The sequence below is a fragment of the Schistocerca americana genome, chromosome 4, assembly GCF_021461395.2.
Source record: "Schistocerca americana isolate TAMUIC-IGC-003095 chromosome 4, iqSchAmer2.1, whole genome shotgun sequence".
Taxonomy (NCBI): Eukaryota; Metazoa; Arthropoda; class Insecta; order Orthoptera; family Acrididae; genus Schistocerca; species Schistocerca americana.
The window spans coordinates 255876364-255893532 of NC_060122.1; the positions used below are offsets into that span (position 1 = coordinate 255876364).

The 17169-nt window shown below is 39.6% G+C and overlaps 1 protein-coding gene across 4 annotated transcripts in view; it reads left to right on the top strand.

Annotated features, from left to right (window-relative positions):
- The window catches only part of LOC124612940 (protein pellino), a 440385-nt gene that overhangs the window by 402737 nt on the left and 20479 nt on the right, over positions 1-17169 (top strand). For all 4 annotated transcript variants that reach the window (XM_047141442.1, XM_047141441.1, XM_047141443.1 and 1 more), the window contains one exon: positions 9297-9533. In XM_047141442.1, the coding sequence (XP_046997398.1) occupies positions 9297-9533 (237 nt within the window). The remainder of the gene's footprint in view (positions 1-9296; positions 9534-17169) is intronic.

The window sequence follows — 17169 nt, forward strand, 5'->3', positions numbered from 1 at the left end:
TAATACTTTTCCAAAAGAATCCAAATTTTGTAAGGAAAACTCACATTCCTTCCCATAGCAATATTTTGTTTCACACGTTGTGAATTTTATTCATTATCTAAATGATCTTCAACCTAATTCCTATCTGTCGTGAGCAGAATTAGGTGTTTCTAAAGCAATAGGCGTAAGATAATCCACATCTTCTGATGACCCCTATAGCATCCAATAGCTTTTCACAGTATCTGGAACTTTTTTCCTTCTTCCCTTAAACTACCATGATAACCTAATTATTCTTCATCTTCAAGTCTCAACCTCTCATCTTTATTTAACCTGCTACTCCTCAGAAAAATATCAATTATCACATTGTGTACTATGGCCTAATCCTTCTGCTCAAGTGATTCTAATTCTCGGCTTTCCTCATCTCGTAGTAAACCCCAAATTCTTAACTGAACAGCACGTGTAAATCCCCTTTTTCTAAACAAAACTCAGTACATACTATTTCTTTTCTGCTTTGGTTGTCTAAGTGTTACAAAAACCACCCCAAAATCCTTGGTTATTGGGGCCAGATGTATTCCCTCCCAGCCCCCATTTCTATCTATATTACAGTTCTGATTTCCTCACTTGTGTTCTCTCTTGGATGCATGAGTTGTTCAGCTGATTGTGCAGTAGTTTTCACACTTATTTGCCCTTGCTATCTTCAGAATTCAGTGGATTACATTTTTCCCGAAAATCTGATGGTAAGTTGCCAGTGTCGTAGATTCTACATGCCAACTTCAATAGGTGTTCGATTGCTTTTACACCCAATAATGTTAGAAATTCCAATAGACTCTTGCCTGTTCCTTTTGCCTTATTTGATCATGAGTGTTTTAATTCTGACTCCAGTACTGGATCCTCTAGACCGATGACCTCACTGTTTGGTCTCTTCCCCCAAACAACCCAACCCAACCCACTCTCTCCTCTGCATTTGACTGTTGAAGTCCCTTTGCACTCTCAGTGCCAGCACCCTTGTTTTTAATTTTACTTAAGACTGTTTTGAATTTTCTGTATGCTGAGTCAGTCCTTCCAGCCTTCATTTCTTTCTCAATTTATTCACATCTTTCCTGCTGCCGCCATTTGAACTCAGCAGCCCTGCACTTCATACTTATTTCAGTCCTAAGTGATTATCTTTCCATATTGCTGTCTTTCCCTGAACATTTTTGCACTTCCTTCTTTTGTCAGTCAGTTAAAGTACTTAGGAGTTAACTTCCTTGGACCTATGTTTGACTGCCCAACATCTGTGATTCCCCTTTTTAGCGATGTCCACTCTTCTTCAACTTATCTTCCTTCTCTGGTATCCCATATCACGGTATTCACATTCTTAGCAAACTTCAAACAGGTTTCCTCATTCATCAGTACCTCAGTATCTTAATTCCTTCCACACTGATTTTCTGGATGAAACTCACAATTGTCAGCCTTCTCTTCATCGTTACTAAATTATGATCAGAGTTTTTGTATGCTTACAGGTACACTATGCAGTCCAATATCTTATTTCAGAATCTCTTTCTTATTGTGGTGTAAGCCAGCTGGAATCACCTTGTCTGTCCTGTCCTTTCATACACAACATCCTCTTGTGATGCTTGAACGTAATATTTGCTGTTATCATCTGAAATTTATTACAGAACTCAAACTGATATTTCTCCTCTCTCGTTCGTACTACCAAGCCCATATTCTCTCATAATCTTTCTTCCACGCCTTACCCCACAGCTTCATTCCATTTCTCCATGATAGATTTTTGTTTCTGTACTGAATTACCCTTTCGGTATCCTCATATACTTCGTCTCTCACTTCATCTTCTGCTTGCGATGTTGGCATGTATACCTGAACTATCACTGTTCACATTGGTTTGCTGTTGAATGTGACTAGAACAATCCTGTCACTGAACTGTTCACTGTAATTCACCTTCTACCCTACTTTCCTATAACTCCCATTATACCATTTTCTGCTGCTGTTGATATTACCCTTTATTCATCTGACCATAAATTCTTTTCTTTTCCATTTCACATCACTGGCAACCACTGTATCTAGATTGAGCTTTAGTATTTCCCTTTTCAGATTTTCTAGTTTTTCTGTAACATTCAAACTTGTGACATTCTATGTTCCAACTTGTGACATTCTATGTTCCAACTTGTGACATTCTATGTTCCAACTTGTGACATTCTATGTTCCAACTTGTGACATTCTATGTTCCAACTTGTGACATTCTATGTTCCAACTTGTGACATTCTATGTTCCAACTTGTGACATTCTATGTTCCAACTTGTGACATTCTATGTTCCAACTTGTGACATTCTATGTTCCAACTTGTGACATTCTATGTTCCAACTTGTGACATTCTATGTTCCAACTTGTGACATTCTATGTTCCAACTTGTGACATTCTATGTTCCAACTTGTGACATTCTATGTTCCAACTTGTGACATTCTATGTTCCAACTTGTGACATTCTATGTTCCAACTTGTGACATTCTATGTTCCAACTTGTGACATTCTATGTTCCAACTTGTGACATTCTATGTTCCAACTTGTGACATTCTATGTTCCAACTTGTGACATTCTATGTTCCAACTTGTGACATTCTATGTTCCAACTTGTGACATTCTATGTTCCAACTTGTGGAATGTTACTCCTTCATTGATTATACTATCTTTTTCTTATGCTCACTTCCCCCTTGGCAGTTCTCTCCCAGAAACTGAATGGGGGACTAATCCTCAGTCTTTTTCTAATGGAGAGAACAACATGACTTTTTCTCAGTTATAGGCCACATGTCTTGTGAATACACATTGTGTGTCTTTTATGCAGTGGTTTCTGTTGCCTTCTGAATCCTCATGCTGTTGATCATTTCTAATTCTTCTGCCTTTTAAGGGCAATTTTCCACCCCTAGGGCAAGAGAATGCCTTGAACCTCTGTCTGCTCCTCTGACCTCGTCTTTGATAAGGCTGTTGGCAGTATGGAAGTTTTCAGCCACCATTGCTGATATTTTTATTCGAAAGTTGAGCAGTGGCTTGGTTTGAACCTGGGACCAAGGAAATTTTCATTACTAGTAAGAGACACTACCCTCATATCACTATTGTGCTGTAAGTTTCCCCCACCATTTATTCAGTTCATTACATATTTTAAAACACAGCTATAATTTTGGTTTGTGAACAAAAAATGCCAATCGTAAGAAAATAATTTGATTGGTATACTCTTAAGTAAAATAAGTATCCTGGATAGTACAGTAGAAATGCGGTAATCTGGCAACTTTAGGACCTAGACAGTGATAAACTACCGATAATGCCAGATTACTGCATGTCATCTAAAAATAGCTGTGTATAGTATGTGAGATGCAAGGTAAGCAGTGGGCATCTGGCCTTTTATTGTTTATTGTACCATCTCTGCTTCTGTTAAAGTCATAAAAGGTGTACAACACTGTACAAAACAACATTATAGAGAACAAATGAAAAAGCTTTATTGTATACATCCTGTAATGTAATTTAAAAATTTTATGTTATTTTCAGGACAGTGCAGTATTAGATGTAGAAAAGCACTGTGTGTGTTTTATACTTCAATAAATACAGTCTTTGTATATTTTATTCACTTGAAATAAAATCTAATTATCTTCTCTCTCTCTCTCTCTCTCTCTCTCTCTCTCTCTCTCTCTCCTCCCCCCCCCCCCCCCCACTCCCCCTCTCTCCCCCACCTTTGGATCACTTTTCATCTTTACCTGCCAAAGTTGAATGAGACTAACACCAATGTAGGGAGTGAACCAGAAAAAACACACAAAACTTGAAAAACAGTGACCATTTATAAATTTAAATTTAATTTACAATCCCAATAAAATAAAATTGGCACCTGACAAGACTTCTAAAGAATACCTTTCAGAGGTATTACATATGAAAAGTGATAAACAGATCAAAAGATACAACTGACAATTGTTGCAAGAGTATATGTGGGGCACATAAACGATCACAATAAATTAAACAAATACATGAAAGTGGAGGTATAGATTGAAACAGACAACATAAGAAACAGAGGAAAACTGTGAAGGTTAAGTGAACTTTAGAAGAGAGGCAGTATTGATCTGTATTTGGTCATTTCGTATTGCATCAAGACAGTGGGACAGATGTTTGTTGATTTCAATCAGATTAAGCTTTTGCTCTTTGTTTGCTAAGTGAAGGACATGCAATGGCTGGTAGCTGTGACCCTCACTCAGCAATAATTATCCAACCTCCACCAGTGTTTTATGTTTAGCCTAGTTAGTCGCTCCTTGTCTGCTGGATTGTCCAATAAACAACGTACCACAATCAGGATAGGTAGTTTCGTGAACTCTACTATTGGGCAGCAATTGGATTTATCTTTGCTATTGAAAATACACTAGGCTGTGGTGTTCCTCACATAAAAGGAAGTACTGTATTTCCAGGATTCCAGTGCTTCACTACACCCTCTGAATCCATTGGTTAGGTATGGGATTGTACACCACTTCATGCAAACATTGAAAGAAACAGCAGAGCTAGCATGAAGAGGGGTGTAAGTTTGTATTTTTGTTCCCTATGAAAGATTTAGTCAGCCAGGACAATATTTTGCAGCCATTGCTTGAAGCAATAAATTTTGTCTAACTCTCTCTCTCTCTCTCTCTCTTTCTCTTTTTAGTAGGAAGTTATTACTGTGTCTATGTCTCTAGTTGTAGTTTGTCTATAAATTTTCGAAACAATGTGTTTCTGTACTCATGTCTGCTGTTACATCTAGTAAGTTTATGAATTTCTTACCATTCTGAATTCTTCATATTTTCATGTTGACTATTTTAAGTTAAGAAAAAACGTGTTGAGTTGTCTTATAGTGCCTATCCACATACTTTTCGTTTAAAGGTATTTTAGGTCATAAAAATGAGCAATGCTTTCTGAAATTGTGCTGATTTGTGGGCAGAAGCTGTTCTGTCTCAAAAAAAATTTATTATATTCAAACTGAGAATATGTGCGAGAATTCTGCAGCAAACTAATGTTAAGAATATTGATCTGTAATTTTGCAGGTCCTTTCTTTCACCTTTCTTATATACAGGAGTCACCTGTGCTTATTTCCAATCACTTTGGACTTCATGGTGGGTGAGAGAGTTGTGAAAAATGCAAACTAAATAAGGGGGCAATACCATAGAATACTCTTTTGTAAAACGTGATTGGGATTGTATTTGGACATGGTGACGTATTTGTTTTCAACTCTTTCAGTTGCTTCTCTGTGCCAGGGATGCCTATTAGTACATTCTCCACACGGGAGGCTGTTCAGTGGTCAAAAGATGGTATGTTTGTACAATTCTTGTGATGAATGATTTCTTAAATGCAAAATTTAAAGCTTCTGCTGATACACCATACAGGTCAATGAGTGACTGGATATACACCTTAGACCTTCTTAGTAATTTTACATAGGATCAGAATTTTCTTGGGCAAGGTATTTTGCTAAGGTATGAAAGTGATAGTTGTATGCTTCATGCATTGATCTTTTTTTAGATGTAGGAATCTCTACTAACTTCAGCATGTCATCATTTGTGCATTCTGTTTTGAACCAAGAGCGCAAAAGCCTTTCCTTCCATAGCATTTTCTGAATCCTGTTGTTAAATCGCGGTGAGTCTTTTCCGTCCTTAATCCACTTACTTGACATACTTTTCCAGAGAATGATTTACAGTGTGTTTAAACTTTGCCCACAATTCCTTTATGTCCATCATATTGGAACTAAGTAATGTCCATTCACTGTCTAAATTGTGATGCTAATGACTACTTGTATGTTCTGTCTAGCAGAATACTCTACTAGCCTTGTTGATAGTTTTATTAACTTTTGTACACTTAGTCGCTACAATGACATGGTCACTAATCCCTGTCACTATAATGACATTGTCGACGAAGTCGGGACATTGTCGACAAAGGCAGGCCTGCTTGCAGCTACAAGTTCTAAAATTTTCCTGCTGAGTGTGGACTGTTGAGCTAACTGCTCAAAACGTTTTTTGTAGGATGTGTTCAAAAGTACTTTGCAAGACTGTCTATATCCTCTGCAATGAATTCATAGACGTCCCAGTTTACAAAAGTTGCCTACAACTAATATGGTATAATCTGGTATTTCTGCACTAATTACTATGGACTACTTCTGAATGACTCTAAAACTGTCAGTGGAATTGAGTAGATGGTAAAAAATTCTTACAATTGAGTTGTTTCCACCTAGACCTGTTACGCTTGACCAGATTACTTCATTGCCACACTCAAATTCGACCCCAATAGAGACAATATTTTTGTCAGCTGCAGAGAAAACTCCCCCTCCAATGGCATTTAATCTGGTTTTTTGATATGTTTTGTAAATGGCTAATTATCTTGGAGCTTTCTACTGTGAGCTTCAGCCAGCTCATGGTCCCAAGAATAATTGGAGTGTGAGAAATTTCCTGGAGGGCAGTAAATTTAGGAACTTTGTTACCAATACTTGGATAAATTGCTGTTAAAATTTTGACAGTTGAAGCGTCTTTACTCTGAAAGTGGTTTGATTTTGCTATCTGCGTGTTGACTGGCAAGTGTTCATCAGAGTACCTCAAATTACTGTCTAGCCTAGAAAGCCCCATGTGCATCCCACAAGAACTCTGCTACTCGTGTAGCTTATTCCTTTGTTAGTGCACCCCCTAACACACAAAGGGACACCCTTCGATTCCCTCTTGATAAGGTAGGTCCAAAAATCTGTAGCCAAGGCCATCACAGAGCCAACGAAGCCTTTGGTTGAAACCCTCCACTCAGCTTTAAGCCAAAAGACCCTGACGAACTGTGAGAATGATGCTACTGATTGTTAGCTTGGCTTGCACCCTGCGTGCAAGGCTGACAGCCTTCACTGTTTCCGCCAGCTGCCTGTAATGGCCTCAGAACCCAAATGGCAAGGCATCTTTAGTGCCAGTGTAAGCCACAACTTGCAGATGACTGCACCCTTCATGTTAGATAGCTGCAGGCAAGGCTGCCTCCACATCTCGGATGAGGCTTCTCCCTCCTGGCAGACGTACTGAGTGGTCGTCGGCTTTCTTTCCAATCTTAAACTGTACTCCCCGAAGCGGCTCCATAACATGCCTAATGTTGGAGCTGCTGATAGCTAGCAAACACATGCCCCCATGTCTCTACTCAGAATCTACTCAGATTCTGCTGAAGAAACGGCCACCTCTCCAATTACAGGGCAAATAGGCAAGGCCAGATGACAAGCCTCCCAATTGACCCACCATCTCAAGTGATGCAAACACATCACCATTCGCCACTCACCCTGCGTGTGTGTGGATCCACCACATTGGGTACAGCATAACCTTTGGGATTAACAAGAGACATCTGAGGTGTCCCATATGATACACCAGATTCTCCACCCCATGTTACATCCCAAAGCAACAGCATGAAGACAGCTGACGATAGCCAAAAGCACATTCGGCTGTTGGTGACCTGCGGCCAGCTCCTCCTGCATCCTACCCGTCCTATCAGGACTAACTGAGTAAGTGAACTATAAAAGCACAGACACAAAACTAGATGTGCAACTTATTACCCTCCTGGTGATCTAACAGGACGGAGAAGATTATCTGTCGCAAACAAGGTAGTGGTAAACTACGTGTTCCAAAGCAATTCCCAAACAACTAGTGAGGTCACTCCTATGTGGCTCTTTGGTATAATCTAAATGGATTTAACTTGGAAAAAATTATTTTCCAGTACAAAGGAAAACCCAATTGAGAAAAGTAATAAATTACATGACACAAGGGCTGGTCAGTACTGCTTCAGGAAGCAGGTGCATGCATAAAAGGTGACAAACTATTTAGATTTCAAAAGTAATAGTTCCCTCCTATCGTAATTGACTTTACTAGTTGTGTGGGAATGGCATTGGAGCACATAGTTTACCGCTGCCTTGTTTGCCTCATATAATCTCCTATGTCGCTGTTAATATGGGTTCATTAACTGACCATGTTGGAGACAGTTGTGCTTACTATTCTAGAAGACTGTAATGTATTCAGTCAGTGCAACATGATTCTCTCTCTCTCTCTCTCTCTCTCTGTGTGTGTGTGTGTGTGTGTGTGTGTGTGTGTGTGTGTGTGTGTGTGTCATGATTTTTTTTTTCTTCATTTCTTCTGCTTCTGTAAGAATGCCATCACTGCTCTCCTTTACACCTTCTCAGTGTTTTGAGTTTCTTTGTTGAGCTTAGGACTGAGGTACCCACTTAGCTACCTTCGATTAATTCAGAGTCCTAAACAAGTTCAATTTTTTTTCCTCTGGATTCGTGTTCACTACTTACGACTGCTTTCTCAGTCCGCCAGTTCCACAAACCATAACACTGATGGTAATAGAAGATTCATTGCCAATCGCCAGTCTTCGCTAATTTGTCATCTGTCTCCAATCAGCATTCTTCGCCAACTCGTTCTCCAAGGAAATATGGGGAAAATGTGGGAACAGAACAGAAACTGAACTCCAGATACTTTCCTTTTCTGACAGTTCATCACCTGTTGACTTTCACTAATCATTTTGCTTAATTGACTTTTTCTGAAAAGTGTTTCATTAAATTCTCAGCTGCTACTTAGGACTATGCAAGGCTTTCCAAATTCAAAAGCTATAAGAAAGAACTCTCCATATCAAATGTTCAAATAATGTATGTGAATGCATCCGGATAATAATCTTGACAGTTGCTGATATTTCGAAATACTGGCAGTTGTCGAGGACATTATCGGGCTGCATTGTTTAAAACTATTTGCACACACAGTAAACTTTGTTATAGAGAAGTTATAGTGCACCTGAATGAAATTGTTTCGTTTAAATCTCAAAAACATTTTATGTTGCTGATACATAAATGGAATGATGTTTCCATTAGTTGTATCCTTGTACTTCGGCATTGAGATTAAGTTAGTGATTTAATTTAATAATGAGATGTTTTTAATTTTTTACTTAAAACATTTGGAATTTGGACTATAAGGCTGTTATCTCATCTCGTAGGAATCTATACTGATTAGAGTGGGAGCAATATAGCTGGTCAATATTTACCTTCAAGATGCAAGATTCTATTTACTGCATAACTACCTCAACAACCCCCCCTTCCCCCACCCCTATCCCCTCTTCAGGAGAAATTTCTTTTTGTTGTAAGTAATGCGACAACTATGGCATGTAAAATTGTATAAATGAATTGTGTGAAGATTTTATTTGTATGCTACATTTTTTCTCTTTCTTTTATCATCGTCTCAAATCCTCTGTACATATGATGATTTTATATTTTTTTCATGTTCCTATATAATGTTGAACTAATGTTTATAAATTTTTAACTTTTCAGACAAAATCGCACTTGGAGAAAATGGTTGATGACTTAAATGCCGGGCGACCCCAATGTCCAGTTGGACTAAACACACTTGTCATACCACGAAGAGTGACTGTGACAATGAATGAATCTGGAGCTGTAAATGAAAACCAGCAACCATATGTGTACCTGAACTGTGGCCATGTCCAGGGTCATCACGATTGGGGACAAGAGGACGATTCTGAAGCTCGTCGCTGTCCAATATGTCTTGAGGTACATGAAAGCAGCTATGATATATAACAAAATGTAGACAGAACTTTAGAAAGAATAGAAACATTGTCTAACAATGAAAGCTTTCATAGAATTTATTATTCGTGTGAAAAATTTGTAGTTAATTGCAGCATATAATGTCTCAGAATCATCTTAATGTTAAATTTATGTTGAATTTTATACAGAGGCCTTCATTATTGTATGGTACTGGCTGCACCCTGATGTGTGGTGTTACAATTATTCTGAGAAATATTATTTCTCATGTTTGATTGATTAAACTCTGAAACACTGGCTGTCGCTTAAATAACTAAAATATGGAGGTTCTGCATTGACAGATTCAATGTTCAGAGTTACTGTTTTCCATTAATTTTAGTTTAACATTGTTCTTTTCTCTTAAATGTATATACTATACATAGTCAAAGATGCTGAGCTATTGCAGTACTTTCTCCCTTCCCGTGCTGCACTCTTACTGTTTTGTTTTTTCTTTCCATTTACTTGATCTATAGGGCAGATTCAGTTTTGGAAACCTGGCTTGTCTATAGCACATAAGTCACGGCTGTTCCCACTTCTTTCTTCCTCGTCTCCCTCCTCACTTTACCAACATTATTTTGCAATACTTGTTTCATTTAACTCAAATGTGGGCCCCACATCTGGATTTTACTCCCACTTTTGTGATTTTTTTTTATAGAAATGCGAACTGTACAAGGAGAGCTGCCCAATACCTAAGATGGTAGCTAGTTCAAATAGAGGTCGACAGCTACCTGAATGCATGTAACCCACTGACTACACAGGAAACACATGATTGATACCCAAGCTGTTACCTCCCAGAGCATACCAAGGAGTGGGTGTCTGTTATTTTCGGACACTGGCACTCCAGCCAATGGCCATGAAGCCAGTTGGTCATTGCTATGTCTGGGTGGTGTGTGGTGAGAGCCCTTGACCAGAGTAGGCAGCATGATCTACATCTACATGATTACTCTGCTATTCACATTTAAGTGCTTGGCAGAGGGTTCATCGAACCACAATCATACTATCTCTCTACCATTCCACTCCCGAACAGCGCGTGGGGAAAATGAACACCCAAACCTTTCTGTTCGAGCTCTGATTTCTCTTATTTTATTTTGATCATCATTCCTACCTATGTAGGTTGGGCTCAACAAAATATTTTCGCATTTGGAAGAGAAAGTTGATGACTGAAATTTTGTAAATAGATCTTGCCGCGACGAAAAACCTCTTTGCTTTAATGACTTCCTTCCCAACTCGCGTATCATATCTGCCACACTCTCTCCCCTATTACGTGATAATACAAAATGAGCTGCCCTTTCTTGCACCCTTTCGATGTCCTCCGTCAATCCCACTTGGTAAGGATCCCACACCACGCAGCAATATTCTAACAGAGGACGAACGAGTGTGGTGTAAGCTGTCTCTTTAGTGGACTTGTTGCATCTTATAAGTGTCCTGCCAATGAAACGCAACCTTTGGCTCGCCTTCCCGACAATATTATCTATGTGGTCTTTCCAACTGAAGTTGTTCGTAATTTTAACACCCAGGTACTTAGTTGAATTGACAGCCTTGAGAATTGTACTATTTATCGAGTAATCGAATTCCAACGGATTTCTTTTGGAACTCATTTGGATCACCTCACACTTTTCGTTATTTAGCATCAACTGCCACCTGGCACACCATACAGCAATCTTTTCTAAATCGCTTTGCAACAGATACTGGTCTTCAGATGACCTTACTAGACGGTAAATTACAGCATCATCTGCGAACAACCTAAGAGAACTGCTCAGATTGTCACCCAGGTCATTTATATAGATCAGGAACAGCAGAGGTCCCAGGACGCTTTCCTGGGGAACACCTGATATCACTTCTGTTTTACTCGATGATTTGCCTATATAGATCAGGAACAGCAGAGGTCCCAGGACGCTTTCCTGGGGAACACCTGATATCACTTCTGTTTTACTCGATGATTTGCCGTCTATTACTACGAACTGCGACCTTCCTGACAGGAAATCACGAATCCAGTCGCACAACTGAGACAATACCCAATAGGCCCGCAGCTTGATTAGAAGTCACTTGTGAGGAACGGTGTCAAAAGCTTTCCAGAAATCTAAAAATACGGAATCTACTTGAGATTCTCTGTCGATAGCGGCCATAACTTTGTGCGAGTAAAGAGCTAGCTGCGTTGCACAAGAACGATGTTTTCTGAAACCCTGCTGATTACGTATCAATAGATCGTTCCCTTCGAGGTGATGGTAGATATCTTGCACAGTGAGAAAACCCAAGTTATAAGCTAACAGCCGTAAGGTGTCAGCAGTCTCTCCAGACAAAAGTGAAGGTTTCAACATGTATAGTTATTCATCCGAGAACTTACCCTCCTGGTCCAAGCCGTGAGAGAAAGGCCAAAAGAAAGTGGACTGCAGAAACTTCCTCCCCTCAGTTCCTGTTTAGCACCCAGACTGACAGAGGGTCCTATGTAACTACCAAGCTTATGTTCTTTGTAGGTAATACTGAAAATATGTTTGGATAAATCGCTTCCTCAGTAAACTATGAAGTGGCTCTGTCTTAATTAAAGCAGCCACTCCTACTCACCTCGAGCATTATTGTCATGCAAGAAACTTCATGATACATCTCTAATCATAAAATCCTATAAGAGCCTTAAAATGGTACAGAGATATACATTTTACCAGGACTTCATGTTTTAGATGGATGGAAACTATGGGAAAACTTGAAGTGAGGGATCCACTTCATCTACATCGAGGCCCTCCAACAACAAGGTTGACACTGGAGCCTTCAACATGACTTTTTAGGGGGTTCACTGCCTGTGAAAGTTACAATCATTGTCAGTCATTGTGATGTGAAGCCATTTTTCCCACTCCAATGGGATATTTTAAGCGCCAACACTTTGGGCGTACATTTTTACCACTTTATGAGCAACAATGCTTTGGGCATACATTTTCCCCATTATACAAGCAACTCGCTTTGTGAAAAGTATGCTTGGCTGCTTCATGAAAACCCTGTCATTCTGTCTATTTTGTGAAAACAATTCCTGCCACTGCCCCCCCCCCCCCTCCCCCATGCTTAAAACAATAAAACCCACACTTGATTCCAGAAGTGTGCTGTCTTAACTACAGAACATAAAATACAGGGGCATCAGGTCTCTGATCACCTCTGATATTTTGAAGCCCAAAAGAAATTAAAATTTCTGACATCCTATCCCACTGAAATCAAATTTTGCAGCTACTTTCACAACCTAACCTAACCCAACCCCATTCCCTCGACATTGACCTCGACCTCTAGTGGTAGAGTATGTAAATTAGCCCATGGGACTCCAGTGGTTCCTCGACTCCCTGCACCCAGCTAGAGGAGCAGTGTCATCCTCACTATCTACCTGTCACAGAGCTCCCTATAATTGACAAATTAGCACCCAGTCACTTGACAGTGGCCTACGGAGTCATAGACTGTGTATCACAGAACTACTTGCTCCTCTTCAGTTCCTACTGTCACAGCAGACGAGCCTTTGCAAGAGTCCTGATCCTCTAAACTAGTTATGGAGAAGGTAATTCAGATGACCCTGGAAACACTAGATTGCCCCTGCTTCATTGGTCTGGAAACCTTTGTTCATTTTGATTTTGTTCCATCCCCAAATGGTGATGCAGGGATTCTGGGATGCGACCTGTCCTCTTGGCCTTCATGACTAAGAGGATGAGCTTAATGTGATAATTCAATGTAATTGCAGTGTATATTATTGTCACCTGTCACAGACCTGCAAAAGCTAATGCCGCCCTCTTCTGCAATCTTTGTTAATGTTATTCACTGCAACCATTCTCTAATCCTTCAACAGTACTGTGCTTTCTATCAGGGCAGACCTGAGAGTCTGTGCATTGGTTTGCAAAGATGTCATCAGTGAGTGGACTCCCCTCTGTACCACCTCCAGCAATAACCCTCTGTGAACCCTATTTACCCCCAGACAGTATGATCTTCGTAATGACTGTACCCCTAACCTGCTTCATTGCTATCCATGACAACTTTCTGACTGTATAGCTTATGATCTCTTCCAAAATCTTGTGGATTCACTGTAGTAGTTGCTGCTCGACAATCTGTATTATAGCGATAGTTTTACATCCTGTCACTTCATTGTGAATGCCGTATAGACCAATTGTTACTTTGCATCTCTAAAGGGCCAGCCAACTGTTGTATACCTCTGTCTTCTCTTTTATCCAGTTTCCATCAGACTTTATCGATAAGAATGTTGTAGAAATTTCCACCTTACTCACCCGTACTGCTATTCTAGCAATAGCCATTTCATCATCAGTCAGTGGTGCTGTGGCAGAAAAAAGATATTGCAACCTCAATTCAAGACTATTAAATGATACTGTAATGTCTCAAGCAACATCCTTTGCAGGCTGCCCTCATCATTTTTAAGCAGCTCCATGCAATTTTTTGCTACATAATTAAAAACAGTAAGAAGGCATGCTGGGAGTGTTGTCCCCTCTTTGGGAAGTAAGTGTCTTTAGCCCAGGTTTGGACCAAGCTTAAAAGGTTGTTGGGCTGCCAAAGGTCAACAGCTGTTTTGGGTCTCCTCCTTCATGGTGGTATTTATACTGATATATTGATCCTTGTTAAACACCTTGCGGCCCACTTTGTGATGGTGTCTGCCTTTTCTTCATACCTGACTACCTTTCAAACACATAAAACTCCTTTCAAATTATAAAGGTAAGTATAGACCAGATGTGGATTGAATTCAAAGAAAAAATTGTATTGATAGCAATTGCCAAATAAATTAACAAGCAACAGAGCTGATCCCTCTTGCTACACAAAATGGGTCAGAATGTTGCAGAAACAGTGAAAAAGCATGCCAAATTTAAATGAACACAAAACCTCCAAGATCGGTGACCTTTTACAGAAGCTCTAAATTTACCATGGACTTTAATGTTTCCACAACAAACCTTTCTCTCTAAACCTGGCAGAAAATCCAGAGAGATTCTGGTCTACGTAAAGTGTGCTAGCAGCAAAACATAATCAGTACCTTCTCTGTGCAATAGCAATGGGAATGCTGTTGATGACAGTGCTGCAAAGCAGCAGAATTTGAAACAAGAACAGCTGGCAACATGAGCAACTTGGCAGTAGATATCCTCAGAGTATTGAAGCAACTTGAATCACTTATAAAAGTAAGTCTTTCAGTTCAGACTGTATACCTGTTAGGTTCCTTTCAGAATATGCTGATGCAATAGCTCCAAACTTAACAATCATATACAACCGCTCATTGGACGAAAGATCTGTAGCTAAAGATTGGAAAGTTGCACAGATCATGCCAATACTTACGAAAGGTAATAGGAGCAATGCACTGAATTGCAGTCCCATACCATTAACATTGATATGCAGCAGATTTTGGAACACATATTGTGTTCGAACATTATGAATTAGCTCAAAGAAAAAGGCCCATTGACACACAGTCAACGTGGATTTAGAAAACATTGTTCTTGCGAAACACAAGTAGCTCTTAACTCACATGAACTGTTGAGCACTACTGACAAGAGATTTCAAGTTGATTCCATATTTGTGGATTTCCAGAAGACTTTTGACACTGTACCACACAAGTGGCTTGTAGTGAAATTGTGTGCTTATGGAATATCATCTCAGTTATGTGACTGGACTCATGATTTCCTGTCAGAGAGGTCACAGTTCGTAGTAATTGACAGAAAGTTACCAAGTAAAACAGAAGTGATGTCTGGCATTCCCCAAGGTAGTGTTATAGGCCCTCTGTGTTCCTTATCTACTTAAAGATTTAGGAGACAATCTGAGCAGCTGTCTTAGGTTGTTTGCAGATAATGCTATCATTTATCGTCTAGTAAAGTCACCAGAGGATCAAAACATATTGCAGAACGATAGAAAAAAATATCTGTATGGTGCAAAAATTGGTAATTGTCGCTAAATAATGAAGTGTGCGAGGTCATCCACATGAGTGCTAAAAGGAATCCGTTAAATTTCAGTTACATGATAAATTGGTCAGATCTAAAGGCCATAAATTCAACTGAACACCTAGGAATTACAATTACAAACAACTGAAATTGGAAAGAACACATAGAAAACATTGTGGAGAAGGCAAACCAAAGATTGCGTTTTATTGGCAGAACAGTTAGAAAATGTAAAAGGTCTACTAAAGAGACTGCATGCACAATGCTTGTCTGTCCTCTTTTGGAGTACTGCTGCACAGTCTGGGATCCTTACGAAATAGGTTTAATGGAATACATCAAGAAAGTTCAAAGAAGAACAACAGGTTTTGTATTATCACAAAATAGGGGAGATAGTGTCTCTGACATGCTACAGGATTTGAGGTGGACATCATTAAAACAAAGACATCTCTTGTTGTGGCAGAATCTTCTCACAAAATTTCAGTCACCAATTTTCTCTTCTGAATGCAAAAAAATTTGTTGATGCCGACCCACATAGGGAGAAACGGTCATCATATTAAAATAAGGAAAATCAGAGCTGTTCGAGACTGGAATAATAGAGAATTATTGTGAAGGTGGTTTGGGCCCTTAAGCGTGATTTGCAGAGTATTGATTTAGATGTAGATGTAAAACAAGTTGTAGACATCCCTCTGTCAGTTACTTCCTGTAACCCTGACTTATATAATGGACCTTTCAGTGACTGGGAAACTTTTCCGAGTTTTGACTTACCTCATTATAGGGGCCTAATCCTTGGTTAGATTCATAGTCAGGTAATTCAGCTTCTGAATGTGGCTTGCAGACTCCATCTACTTGGGGTCTTCAACCATATATGGCTGAAAGGTGTTTTACTTTACCGGTGGAGAAATAGTGTTACCTCAGTCTTTAAGTTGGGCATAAACCCAACATCATTCTGCAGCTACTGACCCATTAGCCTCAACAAGCCCTGCAGACTGGTTGGAAGAATGGTAGCTTGACGATTCTGCCTGGTTCTCAAATCAAAGGGCCTATTGTCCCCCTGTCAAAGTAGTTTCTGTGAGGGATGACCTACAAAGGACCGTCTAGTTAGGTTGGAAATGGCACTCTAAATGCCAAGATCTTACTACAGCCTGTTTTCACCTACATAAGGCATGTGGCATCATCCTATTTCACTTACCTTGCATGACCGATGTTGCCTACCGCCTTCTATTCATCGGTTTTTATCCCTCCAATAGTTTTGTATTATAGTTAGTACATTGCTCAGCTCCTTTAATCATCCAATTTACTGAGTTTTCTTTCCCCCTTCATGCAGGGATGTTGAACCCGTGTGTGCATTTTCCAGTTGGAATGCACCTTGAGAGACCCTGCTGGGACCTACACCCATCCTGTTTAGCATGCTGGCCATGTATTCTCTTGCATTCCTGCTTGCTCAATACCCAGACCATTAATTACTACCTATTTATTTCAAGTACCTAAAGTTTGTTGCCTCAATGGCCTTTCAGCAATCAGTTTTTCTTAGTTCTTCAGAAATATGAGAATGTTGCCTTCCATTACACTGATAGCTCTGAAATCATGGACAGGACAGGATATGCTTTTATTTCTCTCAGTAGTAAGGAAAAACATTCATTGCTAGGAACATTCTGCATCTTTGTGACAAAGCTGATAGTCATTTATAGAGCCCTGTGCTTTAAACAGACCTCCCTCAG